Source organism: Ambystoma mexicanum, chromosome 5q (assembly GCF_040938575.1).
Source record: "Ambystoma mexicanum isolate Mex_15411 chromosome 5q, UKY_AmexF1_1, whole genome shotgun sequence".
Classification (NCBI taxonomy): domain Eukaryota; kingdom Metazoa; phylum Chordata; class Amphibia; order Caudata; family Ambystomatidae; genus Ambystoma; species Ambystoma mexicanum.
Window position 1 is genome coordinate 780,505,737 of NC_090933.1, and position 23,781 is coordinate 780,529,517.

At 48.2% G+C, this 23,781-nt stretch overlaps 1 protein-coding gene across 1 annotated transcript in view; it reads right to left on the reverse strand.

Moving 5' to 3' along the window:
- The window catches only part of ZNF704 (zinc finger protein 704), a 901,792-nt gene extending 878,272 nt beyond the window's left edge, over positions 1-23,520 (reverse strand). Inside the window, exon 1 of the mRNA XM_069621254.1 lies at positions 22,850-23,520. Within this exon, the coding sequence (XP_069477355.1) occupies positions 22,850-23,128 (279 nt within the window). The 5' untranslated portion in view covers positions 23,129-23,520. The remainder of the gene's footprint in view (positions 1-22,849) is intronic.
- Positions 23,521-23,781: the final 261 nt, after the last annotated feature.

Consider the following 23,781-nt stretch of genomic DNA (forward strand, 5'->3'; position numbering starts at 1 on the left):
GTTCTGGCCAATGGCTTGTCCGTTAACAGCTAGAAAACAAAGTGGATTTATTCAAATCAATAGTAAATTGCATTCTTGGAAGGATGCAATTTAAATAGTGAAAGAAGATTTCAGTGCAATTTCAGTTCGAAATCAGATTCCAAATATTTATCATGAATGTACCGTTATATCTTTTGAGATCACTTGCCCATTCTTGGTCTTTAAAGACATGTTCTGTTTCAAAATGAAGCATGAAAACATTGTCCTAAACAGGGGACATTCCGGTCCCTATTTATGTACATGAACTTTTGTAGAAAATATTGGTCTTCCTATCTAAAAAAAGTAATTTTTCTAAATCAGTTTAAGAAGAGTTGGTAAGCACATTCTATTTAATCAAAACCACGGCCCTCATTACAAGTTCGGTGATAAGTGGTAAAAGTCGTAAAAGGGGCAGTAAATCCTCCCCTTCACCACTGCGCCAGAAACACAAATGCAAGATTCACCATATTACAAGTGGAAATACCGCCAAAACAGGTGGTAATTCTGCCAAAAATTCAGTGCAGATACCTCCAGCTGAAGATTCATTTCATTTTCATTTAATTTTATTATATTTATAGAGCGCCTTTCACCAAATGCGCCGAACAAAATATATAAGAATACAAGCATGATAGAATGTAGAAATAGGTTAAAACAGAAGAAGGGAAAGCAAGAGGATTAACAGACAAGAGAATATAAAAGGTGAGTTTTAAGTTTTTATTGGAAAATACTGAGAGATCAGGCGGAACGAAGTGAGAGGGGAAGGGAGTACCAATGTTTGGGGGCTAGAAGAACAAATGAACAGAAGCGAGAAGAAGCACAGGGAGGTTTGGGAACAGTTAAGACAAATACATTCTGTGATATGAGAGGGCGAGATGGGACGTAGAGCGAGAGCAAGGTAGAAAGATAAGGGGGGCCAGACCATGGGTTTGGGTTATTTCGGAAGGGTGAGATTGTTAGGGTGTGTGGATAAAATGAGAATGACCAGGATTATTGTCGGAAAATAAACATGGGGGGTTTGTGGGAACGATAGTGTTTTGTCTGAGCAGGTTGGGAATGCAGGAAATGATACTCAGAGGGACGGGATTGGTAGGGTTTGTCAAGGTAGATTTGGTGTTCTGGAAAGAATAATCATAGGGACGTGGAGAATGGTTGGGAGTATTCGGGCGGAAAACAGGAAAAAAGGGGATGGTGGATTCAAGAAAAGGAGATTCATTGGGTGGAAGGGAGGTTGAGTTGATACAGCCCACAAAAGCCTTGAAGACCTCGTCTTCTTCGTCCCTTTCTCCGGTATAGTACCATGTCTCACCTGGGGCATTCCCCTTAGCATAACCCCGGACTCCCCTATCCAGGTGATCCTCACTCGCTTGTCCACCCCCAGGGTTGGGATCTGAGAGCGCAAGCACTTCCCTGGCCCCCTGAATAAGGGATTCCCGAGGTCTACTTGGGAGAATACCCTCAGGTATGTTACAGAACTCAACCACCCCAACCCCTTCACAACACAAACACTTTCTCAGGGACAGCTCACTATGAGAGAAAATGGACTAAAACCTGAGCAGTAAACCTATCATGTCCCAATACGATAGTCAGGCAGGGTCAAGCAATTACTAACATCACACACACACACACACACATGACTTCCATTCCATTTCCCCACACGGATAAAAGGCGGAGCATAAGAGCACACACTGAGTGAGGCACAGCAAAGGAGGAAGCAGCAGTTCCAAGACGGCAGTTTAAAATGAGGCAAAAGACGCCAAAACAGAAGGGGATCGCAAGGATGGAAGGGTCTTTGACCTTTTCGACAGGGAACTGTTACTTTCACAAAACCTCGAGAAGAGAAAGCGTAAGACCAGGAAACTAGGCTGAAGAATCCTGCATTGTGTGTCGGAGGTACCCGGGGCTCTCCAGCGTCAATAATCAAGGCAGGGATAATCACCTGCTGGTGTGGTACTGTCCTTGGCTCCTTCAACAAAGCAGCGCCAGTGAAATCAAAACAGCCCATAAATTGGGCAGGCCGAAAACAGACCGGTCTGTGTTGAAGCCAAGGTAGCAAGCAGCAACATTGTATGGTGAACGCTGAAGCGAAAAGTGTATGAAGCGCATGTGATAACCAACGCAAGTAATATTGGACAACAGATGAGTGATTGAACTTTGAAACCATGATACAATACCTTATACAGAGTGGTCCGGCACTCCGTGCATGCTCATTCGAAAGGTCTCGTGGCAAAATTGAAAGAGTAACAAAGGATTGTGAATCGAAGTAGTCCTGCAACGGGTGAAGCTAAATCCTGTGCACAATCGAAAGTCTTTGATGTTATTAGAGTAAAGAAAGTTGATGACAAAGTAAATTAAAAAGTTGGTCCAAGCCCGACAGAGGGGGATCCGGGGTGAACCGTGAACCACCTGAGAAATTGAATACATGAAATGGATACATGAAAATCCTACGGGCATTGTGCTACAGGGGATCTGAGCCTGGCTGAGGGGGATCGGAGGTGAATAGTGAATCACCTGAGAAATTGAGTATGTATGAAAATAACTTATTGTTTGTTATATCAGGCCATCTGAAAGAAGAGACTTTGAAAAGGCAGGGAAGGCCTTGATGCTTATGTGCTAAGCTCGAGTGTGCCACCTTGTCCCGTGTGAAAACGTGAGGAAGGGAGGCTAACGGCCTTAATATCCTTATTTATCATTTCTTTGATGCTGCCTTCTTTTACATAACACTGTTTCCCACACTACTTGTGATTAGAGGTAGGATTGGCAATTGTTTTTTTTACTATAGGCCATTTTATTTTGACAATCACACCACTAGGACTGCGTTATTATTACTTGATGGTCGTAGCTTGCTCCCATCTTTAGAGTTAGGATTAGATAGCCATTTTTCAAACCTTTTTCTAAAGTTCAATAAACACCCTTGAACTGTGGTCACTTGTTTCTGTCTTACTGTTGATACCATGCCTTCCTTACAGTGGCATACCCTTCACAGATCCATCAGTTGGGGTGGCCCACATGGAACTGGCAGGTTCACTGCCCTGGAGGTGATGCATGGTGAAGGTAATGGCCCTTAAAATGGTCTCATGGGTGGCAGATGTATACTCAGCCAACTCCAGTACCCTTTGGCTCATGAGGGTGTTTCTTGCTGTGGCGTCAGCAGCAAAGCAACACAGAGGGACCAGGGCAGTGGCCACTCACCTTTAGGCACCCCGTACCTCTTCCCGCATAGCCTGTGAGTGTCCCAGTTGCTCATGAGCAATATGCTGCATGGTCTCCATGCACTGATCAATCTGGGTTATTATCTCCCAGATGGCATTGAGGGTGTGTTCTTGCACTGGCCTGGGTGATGGATGGAGGCACCTTCCCTCTATGGCAGACGCCAGGTCTCCATGCACCTTGTCATCCTCAGGTGTGAATTATGTGTCCTCGGGACGGTGCCAATGGAGGGCATGGTGAGGTGACAAGTGGGAGGGTATAGAGTGCATGGGTGAGATGCTGGGCAGGGGGGATGAATCTGGGGACAGCTGCTTCACAGGGGCAGCTGGAGAGGTAGAGCCAGTGGTGGCACACTCGGGTTCTGCTGTGTCAGCGGGTGCAGTGTCTGTGTCCAGTGCAGTGGGGTGGTCCTGTGCAGGTGTATTTTCTGTACTTGGACGGGTAGGTTGTACCCCAAACTGGCCAATAGTGGTGGACGGTGGCCCGGTGGTGTGTGGTCCTGCCGGGTCAGTAATGGCCGGAGTTTGGGCCACGACCGTGGCAGAGGTGGCGGCAACAGTGCACTTGGACAGGGGGGAGGTGTTGAGGTCTTCTGGGCACTTCCCTTCCTGGGTGCAGCATGTCCTCAACCCTTTTGGCATCTCCTGGGGCAGATGAGATGGATGTGCTGGTGCCGTCAATGGGGTCCTGGGTGTCGTGTGCATGTCGGGACACAGGAAACAGTACATTAATACCCTTGTTGGAATGTAGTAGGGTGCGCTCTCATCAAGTGTTCTATGTACTTTGGCATTGCAGGGTGCTATGGCCCAATGGGGGCCTTCTTCGTGTGGCAGACTGTATGATGCATTACTGGCTTGATGGCTGGGTGTGCATATGGACAGTCGGTAACGTGTACCTTGCCTGGACTGTGGTGTTATGTGCTTCGCAATTGTTCAAGGTAATGGGTGTCCATGTTGGGCTGGCCCAATGTTGTATGCGTATCCTGTTCTACTGTCAGCTGAGGGGTGCCCTGCTTTGATCTTTGTATTAAATATTGTAGGCTTTGGAAGCCAGTTTCTGACATAGGTTCTCTGAAACAGAAAACTGCAAACATATCTTGCATTAGAACTCCTTTGCTTGCAATTTAAATGAATGCCTATCTATATTCAGTTGCTCACTTGTGCTTACAAAGTAAGTTTTAGTGTTGCAAAGCCTAGGAACAGCTGCGAGAGATTAAGGTGACGCTGTGGCCGGAGTGCAAATGTCACCAGGGTCAAAGACCTTTTGAAAGATTTCACTAGTTGTAAACTGTATAAAGACTCTCCTCTGAACGAGGGGAGAGTCAAACACAGATATATAATGAGAGAATATGTGGTTCCCATGGCAAAATTGTGCAACCATGTGGAAGTAGCTGCAGCTATATAATAAAACCTGTGTCTCTCAGAATGAAACAAATTCTGTTCCAGTTGTTTCATTTTTGCCTTATTTTCCCACACTGCTAGCTATGGTGGTGTGAGTGAGACATTAGGTGGGACACACTCTTCATGGAGGCCTTGCTGCTACTGGTCTGCTTGTCAGTTTGAGCCGGGCATCTACATGTGTTGATTTTGTTCCATACACTCAGTGTGTGGGAGCTATTTGGCTGATGTGTCTGTACATGGGTACTTGGTCTGCTGGCAAGAGGTGGGGGTGATTTACTATGTGTTTGGATAACTGTCCATGATACTTGCTGTTCCATGGTAGTTGTATGTGTCCTACATGAGGGCATCCTCCTTCTCCATGGTGAGTCTTTTAGGGGGTTCACACCTTCCATGCCTCCTGATGTACAGTCAGGAGGTGTCACATTGTTCGCTTGTGCATTGCATGGCTAGATATCTGCTGGATGACTGCAAGTATGTGCATGTTGACATTCTATTGCTATTGTTGTACAATGGCTGTGACCTCTGCCATTCCCATCCCCTTCGGCACGCCATGTGGCGGATGCTGCTCACTGTCTACTTCCAGGGTGTCCACTGCAGCAAAGGAACAGTTCATCCACCAGTGGCTGCTGTCTCTCAACAGTGGTTGGAGACAAGGCAGCAGAACAGGGCTTGGAGGTAGTTCCACCTCTTGCGTATGTCATCACAGTGCCATGGGATGCTTCCCAACGCCACTACCTTGTCCTGGATTTCTGCCCAAATGGCATTCCTTCGTTGCTGGGATGTCTTTCTGTTTTGTGACTGATACAGCTCCTCTGCACGGGCCACCACCTGCTCTGCAAGCACACCAAGCTCTTGCTCAGTAAATTTTAGCTTGCATAGCCACATTTCCAGCACCTTGTCCTTGCATTTACCTCCTTACAGGTTTTTCCTGTATTCAAGGGTTGGATGGCACTTCCTTTATGGTGATTTTGAGTGGATTGAGTTACTAAAGATCGCCACTATTGAAATTCCCATTTGCATCATGATGCCTTACGGTTCGGAAGTTATTCCGCCTGTGGAATTACCTACCATACAGTTATACTACCAGTTTATGGTGGTAACCAATTCCACCAAAAATAGGCAGATCTAATGTTGGTGTACTGTTTTTTGGTGATAATTCTGCAGGCGGAATTACCGTTACCGCTGATGGTTGGTGTGCACGGCCATCTACTCATGGTTCAGCGGAAAATCCACCAGGCTGCTTGGCGGTAATGGTAATACCACCTGGCGAAATTACCAAAAATGTGTCCGTTAAACTCAGAATGAGGACCTATGTGACTTAGTGCAAAAAAAGTTCAATAGGTGATAACCACTCTTTTAATTGAGCTAAGTCGAATACTGCTTGAATTAAAGCTTCGATGTAAATCAGTAGATCAATATTAATGTTCATGTACGTCAAATCATCATCTAAATTGTTTAAAGCATTCTACTTGCTTATCAGAAGTATTCAGAATAACAAATACACCACCCTGGCCAGCTAGTTTCATCAGTAGAGACTAGTTTCTGCAATTCTTTCAATGAACATTTGACAATCCATTATATAAAATTTTGAGTTAAATGCCAGTTAAAAGGAACACTTGGTCAATTCACGCCCGACGCTTCTTGTTGAATTCTATTTCCTTTTTTGTATAGGATTTGTCTTTTTGCCTCTTCTATTGGGGAATCTTTGTCTACAAAGGATATATGATATGTATTGGAGCCTAAGGGGTTTGTTTATTGCCCATAATCAAAATGGGATGCGTGGCAGTAATCTATCCAACTGTATAAAAATTGGAGTTAAATCTTCTAATTCCCCAATCAATACAGCTGAGGAAGTATTGCTGGATGTGAAGGTTTCAAAAGTCCCACTGGGCTTCCTTTGATAAGCCTTCTGCCACAACTAAACAATACCCACCATTATCTGATTTAGTTCTACGGTATATGTTTTTTTTCTCTTCCTTGTAGGTCTCTAACATTGCATTGATGCCCCTATCAGGGATATAAATTAGACTTTTGTGTAGGTTTGTATAAGATAATTTTTTTATGAACTTCCATTTCTGTATTGCGTTTATGCAAACTGTTAGCTAATTCTTCTATTGTTAATAGGATACGATAAAGTGAACATTTATTTAGGATTGGGTACCATATTTACACAGAGGACTGTCCTTACAGATTGATGGTTGTTAAGAACACCCCTAAACCACTCAGAATCTGGTGAGCAGTGTAATATTGGCAAATAGTCAAAACATGTACTTTTTAATTGATTTTGCGGTGTATTCGATAGTCTAACTGCTTGCAAGAACTTCTTGTGGTGTTATTTTATAAGGCCAAGAGTGTGGATTGCTTCTTTCATGGTAAAATCTTAGGTTTCCGCATTTTTAACTGTCAAAAAAATAATTTTACAGGGGGACGCGGCTTGGAGTCATGGCGGTCGGTTCAGCTCTGTGAGAGGTCCCGGCTGGTGCCACGCTACCATCCACAATGCCCAGTGAATCCAGAGTTTTGAACGCTGGAAAAGTGAGGCAGTGCTGCGTAGATGAAGGAGCACATTTTCGGAGGTTCCCGGCCTGGCTACGACATTATCACCGGCTCATCCCCTCGGTTTGAGGCCGCGGGGAGCCTGCCCTGGGAGCAGACACAAGATGGCGAACCTTGCTTCAGTCGATTTGCGCCATTGAGGGGGCAGCTTGGGCGGAGCTTGCAGCTGGTGCAGGGCATTGAGATGGACCGGAGCTTGGCCACGCAGCTGAAAGTGATCCGGCAGCCTCGCCAGGCTGATTGAGGGGACCCCTGCGGGCAGCGCCCTCTAACTTCCCACACCCTGCCCCCCCTTCCCACCGGAGCAGCCACTTGGTGGTTGACGGGAGGTGCAGGGCCCGCTCACTGAACGACCCGCACTCAAGGAGCAGGTTACGCCTTCCGGCACTGGGTCCCCGAGCGGAGCCCCAACAGGCCCCAACAGATCCAACAAGGTCCACGACTAGGGCGGCTGTCTCGGGGTGCGGGGCTAAGACCAGATTACCTTTTCTCCCGCTGGCATCGGCCGGTGGCCCCACACCAGGAAGCTGCGATCCTCCGTCGGCTTGCCGTGGAGGGGGGTCCGCTCCGCCTCCTGGGTCAGCTCAAACGGACCTAACTGAAAAGCTGGCAAGCCTGGTCCAAAAGACTCGGTGGGGCCAACATCCGGCCCATAACGAGAAAGCTCTTGCCCCTCTGCGGATGCTCCAGACAAGGAGGACCTGGCGCCCTCCCCAACACACGGCCCGGGACGCAACAAGTCTGCAAGTCGGCAACCGGGGACGCTCCAGCTACAGGGGCCGCGGCGCCCTCTCCGTCACCCAGACCGGGACACAGCAGGTCTGCAGGTCCGCAGCCAGGGAGGCTCGCTCCACAGGGGCCTCGGCACCCTCCCCAACACCCAGACCGGGACACAGCAAATCTGCAGAGGACCCTGCGCCCACTCTCCTGCGCCCCTTGGGGGATCTGTGCTACGGACCGAGCAACTGAAGAGCGACTCGCCCGCGGGGACTCTTCCCCAGGGTGCGGGACTCCCCTGGCGGGCGCAGGGGCCCACCCAAGTTTATCTCCCCCGGGGCCGACAACGGACTGAGACGGTGCCAGCAGACAGGGGCCATCCCTTGTGGGGGGTTGGGCTCCCGCCATCAGCCCAACACAAGGTAAGGCGGCACCTGCCGCACTCGTTGGGAGGCCACCCTAGATGGCCAGGATCTCTTGAGCTCCCTGCACATCCTCCTCCCCGGGGCCAGAGTGACCCTCCGGAATCCGTCCCGAGCACATCAGCAACCTAACCCTGGGCTGTGGACTGCAGCTGCCCACTCGCCCGGATCCCGAGGCGGCCCGACACCCCAGGCCGACCAACATCCTCCGGGGGGTCATCCAGGCTCAGGAGTTCATAACTGTTACCCCAGAGAACCCCAGACTATCGGAGCCCCACGACCATGCCACACCTCCTAAGGACTATCCGCTACAAACAAGGAGGGAGCCCACACTATCTGCCACTATCAGAGTTCTAGAATGCGGAGGCGAGTCCTACTCCCCACTTCAAGCCACTGGGTGCTCCCGGGACTGCGTGGGCCAACTGCCACTACAGCCTGTCTGGCGGCGGCGTGCCAACTATTTAAGGGGCCAACAAGATCCCCCCCTCGAGGTTCAACGAGCGGTGAGGCACTACATGAGCAACTGGGAGAACCTTATCTGCACATTCTTTCCCCTCCTGCCGATCCGTACTGGGGTGAACTGAACCAGCATGGCCAAATCCACCAAGGCTACCAAGCAAACAGACATAACAGGGCTACTAACTACACCTGTGGGGGGGGGACAAAAAAAGCAAGCGCAACGAGGGTGGACGGGAAATATCCCGCCCGAGAGCCAGGCAGCCATGGTGACCCAAACCGTCACAAAATCAGACTTGCAAGACCTCCTATCAGCTCTCACCAAGGAATTTCAGAAGGGTACTGAAGAAGTAAAGAGACAAATTGCAAGACTGGACAAGAGAGTGGGGGAGATCGAATCAAGAACTGAAGAAAACGAGACCACACTGTGTGAATAGAACTTTGAGATCGGAAAAGGGGCAGATAGAATCAGAGCCCTAGAATTCAGGTGTGAGGCACTCGAGGCCAAACAAGAAGACGCAGAAAACCGCTTGAGGCGTAATAATATCCGCCTACGAGGAATCCCAATGTCGATCTCGGAGAAAGACCTCCCAGCCTGCGTATTCGACCTCTTCCGCTTCATTATTACCCTCCCAGACGACTGCCATTGGAGCTTGACCGAGTGCATAGGGCAAGATCTAGACAAAGTTCCACAGCTGCAGCAGACGTACTGGTGAGAGTCCACTTTTACAGGTTCAAGGAGGAGATAATGCAGGAAGCTAGGGCCATGGAGCACATTCACTTCCGAGATGCATCAATACCCCTTTTTCAGGACTTAGCAGCATCGACGCTAGCAAAACGAAAAGCTCTCAGGCCAATGACTGATTGGCTGCGTGAACGGAAAATCACCTACCACTGGAACTTCCCCATGGGCCTCGCCTTCACATGGCAAGGTAAAACACGGCAGATCCTCTCCCCGAAAGAAGCTGAATCTTTCATGGACCCTGACAGAGGGAGAGGTCCCCGGGAGCTCAAACCAATCTCTAGAGGGGGCTGGAGGGGAACCCCTTTGCGCCTGGTTCCGAGTGGAGGGTCGACGAAGGGTGCATAGCCCGTTGGCCAGGGGGAAAACATTGAATAACCATTGAGGCTTCCCGCCACTGCTGAAATACCCTCTCTGCGGGTCATATTCATCGAACTGGGCCGCCTGGAGCTCCCTGGGTAGAAGCCTCAGGAATGCCATATCATCCCCCCAAGGATCCTCGGGATGGAGTCCAGAACTGCACAAACAAACTAGCCCCCTAGGGCCCCACCGGAGGCGGCCTCTTGCAACAAACTTGGTCGCCAAAGGAACCAATGAAACACAAATCCACACTACAACAACTTCACAGACACAGCGGGAGACCCACGGGTCTCTTACCGAACTGGTAGCTATGGCCCAGCCGACAGCCCCGTTGGTAGAAGGCTGGTCCGGAATGCCTGTTTTTGTTTATGTTCTTGTTCTTTTTGTTGTTTTTCTACGGTCGGAGAGATGGGGGAGGTGGAACCAAGGGGATGGCAAAGAGAGGAGGGGAGACATTCAATATGGAACACATCTCAGGGGAGAACGATCTTAAAAGCGGAACTGCTCCAACATTGGAAGCTCAGCCCACTGGGGAGGGGGAGACTGAAGACTCACAACCCGACAGGGGCAGGACAATTCCTCCAATCATTCTAATCACAAATGGCCCTGCCGGATAGCGAACTGTCAGTGACGACCTCGAACGTCCAGGGTCTAAATGCCCCCCGTAAAAGGAAATACGTGGAGCACAGACTCTCCCAGCTGGCGTCCAACATCGTCTGCTCACAGGAAACGTACCTCCTTGCGACAGACGAAAAGCGCATCTCCTTTCAACGCTACCCAAGACGCTACTTTGCCTCTGCGGGCCAAATGAAAAGAGGGGTAGCCATACTAATAAGCCGAGACCTGCCGCTAACTCATAGCACTGTCAAAAGGGACCCAGCGGGGCGATACTTACTTTTGAAAGTCCTCCTGGTGGAGCTTCCCATCACCCTAGCTGCTATATACTGCCCGGATGTTGCACAAAGCCTGTTCCTTCGCAACCTCCTTCCCATTCTCATAACCTTTACTGAGGGCCGTTTAATAATGGGTGGCGATTTCAACCCAACACCAGACCCGAACCTGGACAAAACACTCACTCCATCCAAGGAGGAATTTGGCAAGGCTCTCGCCATGGCAGAATTTCTGAGGGAAACCGACACCATAGATGTATGGAGACTTTCTAACATGGGGGTAAAAGATTACACATTTTTCTCTCATGCCCACGTGGGGCACTCAAGGATCGACATGCTGCTCCTCTCCAGTGCTCTCATCCCCTGCGTCAAAACCATACAAATAGGACACAGAGCTCTATCGGACCACGCCTGGTCACAATGAAACTGAGGGTACAAGGCTTTCCCGAGCCGGTTCAGCGACACTGGAGGCTACAAGACCAAATTCTGACAGACATAGCTGTCAGAACGGAAATTGCAGAAGCCCTCAAAAACTACTTCAAGGAGAACACCATTAGGGACACAACAATATTTATCATCTCGGACGTGATGAAGCCAGTCATCAGGGGTGTCGCAGGCGACTGCACAGCCCGGCTCCGACGATTGAACAAGCTACAGCAGGACAAGCTCGAGGCGGAGGTGGCAGAGGCGGAACGAATCCTCAAACAAGGCCACAACAAGAAAGTGAGCCGCGTGCTACAAAAAGCAAAAAGAACTCTAGAAATGCACTTAGCGGACAAGGCAGCCAAAGCACTAACCTACACCAAGCAGTTCTACTATGTGAACAGCAATAAAGCAAACCGGCTTCTGGTCCACAACCTTAAAAAGCTGCAGTCGAGAAACAATATTCAATGTCTCCTGGACGCCCAAGGGATCTTTCGCCACTCTAATGCAGAGAAACTGGAAATTATGATAGCACCCAACAAGGGAATTATGTCAGGGCCCCCAACGACAAAACCCGCACAGTTTCAATATCTTGCAGGAGTCGAGTCGGACTCTCCACACCCTCAACTGAAAGGCCTAGAAGACCCTATCTCAGCAGAAGAGGTGAGCAAGGTCATATCAACTTTGAAGAACTCGACCCCAGGACCAGACAGGTTCACAGCCCAATTCTATAAGAAGTTCTCCTACATACTCGCACCCCAGCTGCCGACCCTGTTCAATTCGTTCCTATTGTCGGGAACCACCACCTCCTCTATGGAAGAGTCACTAACTGTGCTACTACTGAAGCCTGGAAGGAACCGGAGCCACTGAGCCTCCTAAAGGCCCATCACCCTACTGAACAATGATGCCAAAATCTTTGCCAAAATCCTAGCGAACAGGCTAGCTCCCCTACTATCAGATATCATCCACCCGGACCAGACAGGATTCATCCCTGGCCGTAGTACCCATGACAACATAAGGAGAACCATAAATACTATCGAATCTGCCAGCAGGAAGGGCTTGGAAATGATGGTCCTATCGCTCGACGCTTATAAAGCCTTTGATATGCTAGATTGGGGCTATATCCAGGAAACGTTAAAGCACTATGGATTCGGTCCTAATTTCATAAGATGGACACTAGCCAATTATCAACACCCATCTACCAGGCTTAGAATGAATGGGATCAGATCCGACATAATTTAAATAACAAGAGGCACGAGGCAAGGATGCCCCCACTCCCCCCTCATCTTTGCCCTCTCCATGGAGCCATTCGCGAAGAGGATTCGCCATAACAAGGCTATCCACGGCTTGGAAATCAAGGATCAAATCTATAAAAACGCCCTTTACGCCAAAGATGTCCTCTTAACACGGACCAAGCCCAAGGAATCTATGAAAGCTCTGTGGACAGAACTGAACGAATTCGGGGAGGCATCAGGATTCCAGATCAATCTCTCCAAGTCCACAGCGTTGAGCATCAACCTGCCTCTGACCCTGACAACAGGACTGGAAAACGACTAATGCCTCGGCCGAAAAAGCAATTGCCCTATCTAGGGGTCCAGCTTCCAGGCATACCAGATAGAATATATAAAGCAAACTTCCCGCCACTCGTCAAAGAATTCAAAAGTGACCTGCTACGCTGGCAGAAACAGGAAATCTCCTGGTTTGGGAGAATCATGGCCCTAAAGATGAACCTAATTCCCAGATTGCTTTATCACTGCTCAGCATTGCCAGCTACCATCCCGAAACAAGTGGTACAGAATTTGAAAAAAGAGCATCATGAAATATATTTGGGAAGGAAAACAGCCACGAATTCCGAGGAGGATTATGCTTCGAGGACGGGCGGTGGGAGGCCTGGGAGCACCTGATATTGCTAGATATATCCTTGCGGCCCAGCTCTCGCATGCCTTCGCCTGGATATCCGCCACCCCGAAATCCCGTTGGCTGGAGCTGGAGGAGGCTTGGAGCCCTGTTCCGATAAACTCACTGCCACATATGAAATGTCCCAGCGATCGTGCTGGCATGGGCCTCTTTCAGCGACTGAAAACACAGTGGCAAACTGGAGGAAAGCGGTGCAACTGTGGAAAAACTGAAGCATAACAGGCCCACTTACTCTGGTCTGGATGAACCCGGAATTCTCTCCCGGCAATAGCTCAAAGCACTTCCAGAGGTGGAAAGAAGGAGGACTAGAGAAGGTGAAAGATTTTTTTGAAGATGGAAACCCCCTAGACCTCGAAGCCTGCAAGGCTAAATTCAAAGTTTCGGAAACGGAGAGGTTCAGATATTCACAGCTAAGACACTGGCTTTCAAGCAGTGTCATGAAAAATCTTAGAAGCAGAGCCCTTACAGCGACACCCCCCAAGGGAAGAATATATACCCTCTACAAGATCCTCGACAGAACTGACCCAACCCACAAGGAACCATACATGCACAAATGGGAGAAAGATATAGGGAGGCCCATTTAACATGAGGAATGGGACCACATCTGGACCAGAGCGCATAGAAGTTCCAAATATGTATCAAATAAGGAGGGGGCATTCAAGGTATGCTACAGGTGGTATCGAACCCCAGAGACGCTCAATAAATGCAACCCCGTAACCCCCCCAGTCGTGCTCGAGAGGATGTCCGGACAAATGTAGACTGTACCACCTGCTATGGACATGCCCCAAGGCCACCCAATTCTGGAAAGCCGTGCTAGATCAAGTCAACACGATCACGGGCCTCACACTCCCATGGGACCCTGGTATTGTCCTACTGAGAGCGAGCGGCGAGGGCCAATTCCCCCTGTCGGGCCACAGAGCAGAACTTTGCGCCCATCTGTTGGCAGCCGCTAAAATCTCAGTAGCAAAGCTCTGGAAAAACCCAGAGGGACCGGCAGTCCAGATGTGGTGGGCAAAGTGTTGGGACATAATAGCGGCCGAAAAAATAACAAACCTACGGTTGGGAAACAGAGACAAATTTTACCAAACCTGGGCCCCATTCCTGGACACTACACAGAAATACCCAGGCCTGGCCCGACAGCCTCCCTCTCTACGATGGATGGACAAGCAAGATTAAAGAGGAGGTTGGAAGAGCAGGACACAAGTATCAACCAAGGGAAGCCAACGGGAATGACGCAAGAGCCCAAGTCCACTTCTGCCTTCCCCCCACCCCCACCCTCCCACTCGCGAGAGCATACATAAACTAATGAAGGCTCAGTGCCATTCTAATCCAGTCCCCTCCCAGTATAACCTTGAAGCACAAACAGTGTCCCTTGGCTCTTACCCCAGCTTCATGACCCATCTGCTCCCCTCTCCCCCCCCTGTCATCCCCATTGAGACTTTACAGACTTCTTGTTGTTGTTTAACTTGATTATCTCCTGTATTAAGCAACGGGGCACTGTTTTCGGTGCATGTAATATAATGCCACAATGCCTGATTGCTTGTATAAAATAAATAAAAAGATGTTTTGAAAAAATATATAATAATTTTACAATAAATACTTATTTGCTATTTTATGTGCACGTGAAGTCCAAACGTGCGTTGTAATAATGGGCTAAAATTAAGAACTGTGAAGATTAGCATGGCTACTGCTCTTGAAGAGATTGTGATGGTTAGCACATGCACTTCACTTAGAAGATCAGTGATGCTTGGACGGACTGAAGGGTGGGCAATGTGCTGCAGTCAGATGGAACTGGAAGCAGACACTACAGTATTTAGAAAAACTATCTGTGTCAACACTTGAAGGGTCAACAACACCAGGGCCACATAAGAAATACTCAACAGATGTAACAACACAAGTCATGTAGAAATAGAGTTGTATTGGCTGAAAGACACAAATCCTACCTACATTTCATTAAAGTTCGCTTAAATTCACCAAACTCTCTCAATCTTATTTAAAATACATTACTTGTATGTGATTGAAATCAACCCATAACCGTTTTTTTTTAATGAGTCCTATTAAACATACACACATTTTAGAAAGGTAAATGTAGGAAACTATTTTTTAAACCATAAGTAACATGCCACATCTAAATCTGTAATTCTTAGCTTAAGTTACTCAGATTTGAATAAGAAAACCTCCTTATTGCATAATGCCATGCATAAAAAGTAAAGACTGTTATCAAATGTTGTTTGGATTGTGATGATTGTGCCTCTGCGCAGTTCTTATCTCAATGGCTCCTTTCTTCGGGGGGTTTGTTTGATGTCCCATATTTGTTTCCAGATCTGTCTGGCAGGGACAGTTTTGTGCCTGTTGTCTCTGAACTCATTCTGAATACACCAGTGTAAATCAGTGTTGTATGCTCCAACAATATAATCTGAAACTGAGACTACCAAAGTAGGCTTCTTTTAATCAGCCTGGCACAGAGCCAGCAGCAACCCATGTGGTTCAGCAGTCTGAGCTGAGGTATCTCCTAGATATTTAGTTCTAATGTCAGAATGTATAACATTCAAATGTGTGAAATATGCTCTCATGGCTGTACAAGCAGGAGAACACTGTGAACCCACACCTGGCACTGCAGACCCCTCACAGTATATTACTTGATTTCAATCAAACAATGTGATTTCAGGTAATGTTGTGTCAAGCTCTGTCGCTATAGTCCAGACCAAGTCACCCACTCTTTTCAATTCTGCTTTCTAATGATATTTGCAGCTCATTGTCTCCACCTGATGTGTAATGTTTTTTATTTGCTACACTAGATTATGTGGCAGTTTCAAATTGAACTGCACTCTTTTTGCACTATGACTTGCACTGCAGTCATTATCTTTTCTTCTGGCGTAAATCTTAATTCCGAAGGAGAAATGTTTCTCCTAAATTTCATACTTTATATGTGAACACATGTTTCCTGGTATCAGATTATTTTTTTAGATCCTATCTATCTCTGCTTTGCAAAGGACCACTTTTGATCAATAATGAGTACACGTGTTGCAAAATATGGGTCTGCTTTCTCAACCAGTGGGCAGCTTTGAAATTTGGTTTTATCAAAGGAAACAGTGGTTTCACCAGCTTTGCGAAATTAGAAACGTACGATCTTCTGTACTTGAGTAACCCTAAAAGAGCTTGCAACTGTCTTGAGTGTTTGAGGTGGACGCATGTTAGACCATTTCTCAAGAAAATATGTGGACAAACCTCTTACCTCACTCGTGAGTGTGGAACCCAGGAAGGTAACCTCACAGTGAGCTATTTTTGATTTCTTGAAGATAAACAAATACCCCTTGGAAGGCAACATATGTATGAGTAACTCTACTTGCTGCAAGTGCTCATTCAAGTTTACATGAATCACATCGATATCATTGATGTAATGCCAATAATTGGGGATATCTGCAAAAAGTTCTGTATTCTGCTAGAAAACGTGCTGAGTGAATTTTCCTGTACCCTTGCACTACGCTAGTGAACATAAAACGGCTCCCCTTAAAAGTGAAGGTTGTGTCTTTACCACTTAAAGGCAGTGCTTTAAGTGGGATTCGAAATTGAGGGGGGCTCTTGTTAGGGTGTGTGGCATAAGTACGGATGTGCTTCAGCCACGCCCCCTATTGAGAGCCCCCCCTCACCTGGCGCACTGGTATTATTACCTTTGATGCGCCCAGCCCCTGCTTTTAAAAAAAAGAAGGGGCTGGATGCACCACAGGTGTGACACCAGTGTGCCCCAGCTCACACCCAGCAGGAAGCCTTTTCATTCAAGGAGCCACGTGGTGCAATGCTTTACTATGGGCTCCTTGAATGAAAGTGCTGCCTGCTGCTGATGGCTCTGTACTCTGAAACAGGACGAGGGCTGGACCGCCCAGCTCTCCTTTTGTTTCCGAGTAAATATCCATCAGCCAGTGTGAGGAGGCCAGGAGCTTCATGTTGGGTGATGGCCATTTACTCAGAAACAAAAGGAGGGCTGGCCAGTCCAGCCCTCCTCCTGTGTCAGAGTACAGACACATCAGGCAGCCCGCACTGCACGGTTACACCTGCTGCTCGCAGGTGTCCGCACTTCGGTCTATAAAAAAAGAAAAGGCAATGCCTTTTCCTTTCTTCTAATCTGAAGTGCTAACACCTGCAGGCAGTTTGTGTAACCGTGCAGCCACTACACGGGCTGCCTCAGGTGTCAGCATGGCTGTGGCTAGTTGGGGGTGGGCCCTGGCAGTGCCCCAGCTTGGGAGCCTTTTCTGGAGACTGCCGGGGCTCAGTCCCGGTTAGCCCTGGTCCACTTAAAGCACTGCTTAAAGGTTTTGTGAATTATCCATTTTCCAGTCATGATTTGTTTTTGTACTTTGCAGATTGACTAAAAGACTTGGACTGCACTGATTTTGAACTGCCATTGGGCCACATCAGAGGTTGGTCAGAGCGGCAAAAACACAGCAGTAACGCTATTCACCCTGCATTACCGATCTGCTCAATCCCGAGTTTGGTTGTAAAGTTGGAGGTTTTTGCTGGAGGTAAAACTCTCCACTTTACACCCATTTGCGGTGCTATAACAAAAGCCCAAATACTGATGGCCGTAATAGCACTGATACTGCTCCATAGAGTCCTGGGGGTAACTGCCTTACCACAACTCGGGATCCAGTGCTAATAGCACTGGACCAAGTTGCATTAACGCAATTTGCATTGGTGGAATCCCGGCGGAATTGCCGCTGGGATACCATCACGGTCGTGATGATACCATTTGTCTTAGAATGTGCATTAACTATTCTGTAATCTGTAGGTACCATCTTGTTTGGAAATCTGCAAAATAAGAGTATTATATATGCTAGTTTGCTTTACAGCTGCCCCTTGGTTAATCAATTGTTCTATTGTGGTTTGAATGAGTGTCACTGTCTGTGGCTTAATGTGATATTTCTTTTGTGGTGGGGGAGGTGTTAACACCTGGATTACACGTGCTGGCCATTCCAAATCATCAGATCATGCCACACATGATTTTTGAATAGCTGCACTGCTCCCAGTGCTACAAATTATTTTGCACATTGTTGTACTGTGTCCTCACTCACTTCAGTTGAAAAGTCAGGTATCACTACTTTTTGACCTCTAGTCGCCCTTGTATTGGTTGAAAAGGCAGGTATCACTACGTGTTTACCTCTAGTCACCCTTGTATTGGAATTTATATAATGTAACCTGGGCTAGAACTGTGCCTCCATTTGTTTGGTCTGTTGCCCCTCCAGCTGGATTGTCAGAAAAATACACTTATTATTCGCCAGCCCAGTCGTCGTTTGTGTCATCTAACAGGATTTCTATCAAATCTGTGTGATTTTGTTCTTCTTGTGAATGCTCTGGCTAGAGCATGCGCACTGCACTGCCTGCGGAACGGGAAGAGCTGTGCTGTGTTTTTTCTCAAGTTTCACTTTTGAAGTTTCAAGCTTGAAACACCCGATGTCCTGTGGGGAATGAGAAATGCATGCGTCAATGCTATTTTTGGGGACTTTGCAGTTACTTTTTATCTCGAAAATCATATTCTGTAGGTCTAAAGTGGGACTTCCCCCTAGGCTTACGTAATGTCTCCTACCCCTGCAAGTGCCTTGCCACTGAGATGTAAATGGATGGCTCTTTTCGTGCTCATTTAGTAGGGATAGCTGTCTAAAAACGTCTAATCTTGCCTTATTTAAAGAAAAGCAATTGTACCAAATTAAATCTTGGCCGATTGACCCATGCTCATGCCGTAAATACTTCAGCTTATAGGAAAATAGCATGAATTCTTCATCAGGGCAGGAAGCTGGCTTTGCCCAACTTCTTCCATTTAAAACAGCAGAGGTAGAGGTAGCAAGTCTTTCTCGTCTGCCTCGCTAACTGAACTAGTGCTACGCTTCTTGTTTCGAAAGCGTCTGTAGGGAACAGCTGCCTTTGCTGGTCTCAGAAGGCATTACAGAAATGGTCTTCACATTCTGGGAGGGAGGCACAGTCTAATGCATTTGCTAAAAACTGTTTTTTTCCATAAGCTTTATTTTCATTTCCATCATCAAACCACCTAACTGTATTCAACATGAAAGATAACATCATTGATGAATAATAGATTTCTAATTTCCCCTAATCCGACCCCAAAAATAAATACCACTCATAACATACATTTTCGCTAGCGTAGCGCTGCCGTCAAAGCCTACCCCATCGTCTGCAGGTGTATAGTCGATCCCGGCTAAAATCCCTTTGTTTCCAGGCAGGCTAGTACTCCACAAGATTATGGCCCTCTCCCAAGAGTACCTCCTCAGTGCCTTCCGCAAGGCCCGCAACCCAAGGCATAAGTGTTGCATAAGGTGAGGTCTATGCAATGCAGCCTCTCTATCCCTTACATACTCTATAAAGGGGGACCATACCCTAGTGTACTTGGGGATCGTGTTGGTCACTAATGTTGCGATCCTTTCCATGACCAAACTATCCCAAACCCTGATGCACCAATATGTTATTGGAGGGCCCTCCTGCGACTTCCAAAGACGCGCTCTGGATATCTCTGCTGTGAGCAATAGTTGAGTTGTAAGGGTTGCTCGTGGGCCCGAAAGTGGAAACATGCCGTCTTCCGGGACGTCACCCAGGATCACCACCAGGGGGTATAGGGAGAGCTGGCTACCTGTAATTTATTTTATCTGCACCAGGACCTCTTTCCAATAAACTTGTATCATAGGGCAGGTCCACCACATGTGTATCATTTCTCCCCTGTCTCCAGAGCTGTGCCAACAGTGGTCAGAGATATTTCCAGATATTTTGGAGCCTCGCTCGAGGGATGTACCATCTATAGCATAGTTTGATATCCACCTCTTTGATTTGCGTACACCTTGAGCTCTTGTGAGCCCTCTACCAGATCCTAGGCCAAGGCTCTGCAGAGATTTCCTGTGCCCATTCAACAATATAGGAAAGTTTCCCTTCCTCCTCTGGCTTCTCTAATAGCCTATATAGTTGGGAAACCTTCTGAGACCTCTTTTTGCTTCTTGTGCTGTAAATTCTAACCCCATGGGGGTTCCATTTGCTGCCCTTTTTATTGTGGTGTTTGTAATCCAATGTCTTAGTTGCATGTACCTAAATCTTTCGGTCTCGGGGAGCCCAAATTGTGCCTTGCATTTATTGAACGCTAAGGGTTCCCCTTCCCTGTAGAGGTCACCCAATCTCAGTGGGGAGTCCCTTTCCCAATTTGCAAAAGCCTGTTTGTCATACTCAAAGAACATTCTGGGTTGTTAGTGACCGGGTGAGTGGGCCATGGCCCATGGGGATCCCAAGCCGTTGGCCTACACTGTCCCAATGTTTTGGGGTGCAAGCTGTAGTGTGCAGTATTCCCCCTATGTTCTCTCTAGCATCTTTCTTTATAAACGGGAGCAAGTGTAGTGGGGAAGTGAGTCCCGCCAATCTCGATCGCTTCTCTTTCCACTTTGGGGATCGGATGTCTGTTGGCCGATCTAGTATCGGAGCCAGTTGTGTCGCTAGGAAGTACCTCTGTATAGGTGGAACGGCCGGTCCACCCACATTAGGGGATTTCATTGTAACCTTTCTCTGTATTCTGGGACGTTTACCCGACCAAATTAATTTGGTGATCAGTCTCTGGTGCTCCTCCAGGTCTCTTGACATTATTTGTATAGGTAAGGATTGAAAAACATATAGAAGTCTAGGAAGCGTGGTGATCTTTACTGCTTGGACTCTACCAAGCCAGGAAATCTATTGTTGGTCACTGCGTGATATTTGTTCTTTGGATTCTCTCATTAGATCAGGAATATTAACACCGCCAGTGTATCATAAGAAACAGTGAGTTTAATTCCCAAATATGTTATCGTATACAGTTTGTTTTTAAAGCATAAATTAAGGTGGGCCATGACATCATCGTCTGTGATGTCATTGCACTAGCAGGTTAGGTGCATGACGAAATAGGTGTTTTTAACACAATGTAACAATTTCTAAGTCTTTGATTTGAAGGACCACTGGTCGAAGTGAGCGGGAACGGTCGGGAGCAGCGTTCCACTACTTTTATTTTTTACTGTTAACAGTTCCTCTACTTTTTGCAACCATTTCAACCATTCTGTAACTGTTCTTTGTGAATTAAAATCACACTACTCTACTTTACCATTCAATAGTAGTTAAAGCTGAACTAAAATCTGTTTCAACATGATTGGCTGTCAACCAGCATGGTTGCAACCAATGACTATTCTATCCCCGCTTTGGGTCACAGTTCCACTACTTGTTTTGGTACACTTCTACCACTGTGAAGGACCAAGCGTAGTGCATGCCTCCAGGTTAGATTACAGTGGACAATGCTATCTCAAGTACATCAAAGATACAGGCCCTTGAGAGACTGTTTCCAATGCCATGTAACAAGAGAAGGCATGAACTGCTAATGTAAAGCTCCTGCTACCAGACAACATCCACTAAACATGCATATACCGATGCAGTCAGGGAAAACAGACAGAAATAACACACAACCCATGCTTCCAGGTGCTAAACTTCAGCAGTGAACACGTCGTCTTGCTAACAGTGATCACTGGTGCACCGCTGTGCTGTCAGGAGGAACATACATCGCTAATAGTAGCCACATGCTGCCAGAGAAGACATAGAACATGGATGAACAAAAACAACCACCAGTGCAGACCAGAAATGTTGCCAGAGAGAGCCTACATCAGCAATGCCCATCCACCATGGTGCCAGAAAGCGCACATCACCAGAGCTCACCCGATGCCAGAACTAACATACATGTCCAGTGTGAAGCCTTGCTATTACATAGAAGTCGATCACTGACACGTACAGCATGTCACGATAGGCAAGTCACTCACATCTCTGATGCACATTGCACACATCGCTGATGCACACACCCCATGCTGCTACAGTACAACATGCATACATCACGGAGGCACATCCCATGCTACACGAGAGGAAGAAGAGACCGAGCACAGTCAAATAAGTATAGCCCATTGCTAGGAGGAACACACATCATGTGTGCACACGCTGTGTGGCACACATATCACCAATGCACAATCTGTGCTCAAGACAGAATTCATATTTTCAACACAAACACTACACTGTAACACATACCACACACACGCATCACCGCTGCCAAAGGAAAGTAATGACTACGTCTGAGTGCACACTGCACCCTACAACCCGAATCCTCTAGTGACGCTTGAACAATAGGCGCTATTATGAGGGCAATGGTGCTAGAGCGACCTTATATCATCGATGCACAGACCCCGCGTGCCTCAGACAACAGAAACTACAGCTCATTGTACAATCTATTTAGGTGGCTTCATCTGAAAGGCCTCCTGTGTAGGCTAGCACTAGCATGACGAGTGTGCCTGCCCGCGCAGACAGTTCCCAAGCAAAACCCGGCCACCGCGGAGATCATGTCACCCACGACAGCGAGCAGCTGCCGACCCGGGCGCCTCGCTGGCACTGTCCAGGCTGGGGCACTGTGAGCAGTGCCTGCGCGCAGCCAGTGAGCCGGAGTTCACCGCGAGGACACACCTCTCCAGCCTCCATGCCGCACCGGGCCCTTCCCACCCATGCCCTGGAAAGAAAACACATACTACGACGCATGGTCTCTGCCAAGCGGCGCGAGGGGGGAGGCAGGCAGGGTGCTGAGGAACAGGTCGGAGGGGCGCTGAGAGACAAGCAGGTGGCAAAGCACGGGACTGTGGGGCAGCACGCCGTGCTCCTGCAGCATTGTGGCACACGAACTGTACATCGTCCAGAAGAACCCACCTTGCGGCCAGCACTGTGCAGTCCCATGCGGTCAGTGTGCAGGGCGCCGTGGGTGTGCGCAACCTGCGCCTCCTCCGACACCTCTTGAGCCGGTTCCTCTGTCCAGGTCTCTCGGCGTCTCTGCATCGCCAGCCGGGCATCCTCGTCCAGCAGCAGGCGGAGCTGGGCAGCAGCGGAGCCCGCTTCCTTGCCCCCATTCCTGGGCTGCACCCCTGCAGCAGGCGGGGCCTGCACCCGGCCGCCCAGCAGGGACCTCTTGGTCAGGCGCCGCGCCTGCATGCTGTACCGGGTGCACGGCTCACTCTTGGCCTGCGGTGGAAGCAGGCGTGGGTTCCCGGGGTGCAAAGTGAGCACACTGCCTTACTACAGCCTCCCCTGCCGACGGGCCCGCCGGGTTCCTATAGCGCCTGGTGCTGCCTCGCTGGTTCCGCCTCCTGCTGAATGTAAACAAGTGTGGCCTGCTCCGAGCCCCGCGCTCCAGCTGTTTGTAGCTCTGTTTGTGTCTCAACCACACGCTCCTTCCACACAGCCCATCAATGCCCCCCAAAAGCACAAAACCCGGACTGGATCCTAGGTCTGAGAGCCAAGCTTCGTACAGCAGCAATAAATACTGGCTAGTGTGTTCATCTGTGTTCCCGCACGAGGCAACTGTACACAGCAGCGCTGAGAGCTCGCCCGCTGGAAGCTTGCCAGCTGAGGGTTTCTGGTCACCTACTTCAGTTCTGGCAGACCGTTGCTTTTTGTACAGTCCTGTGCCTACTGGACAGCGCCTGCCAAATTCCGAGTTAGTCTCCTGCCATTTCACACACCAAAATAGGTGTAAAGTTTTTTGAAAACGCTTGGCCGCCTGCTGTGTTCAACCATGGTGCTTGGTACAGTGCCAAGGTTTCAGAAAAGGGTATGGATTTACATATTTTGCAACTAACAAACCA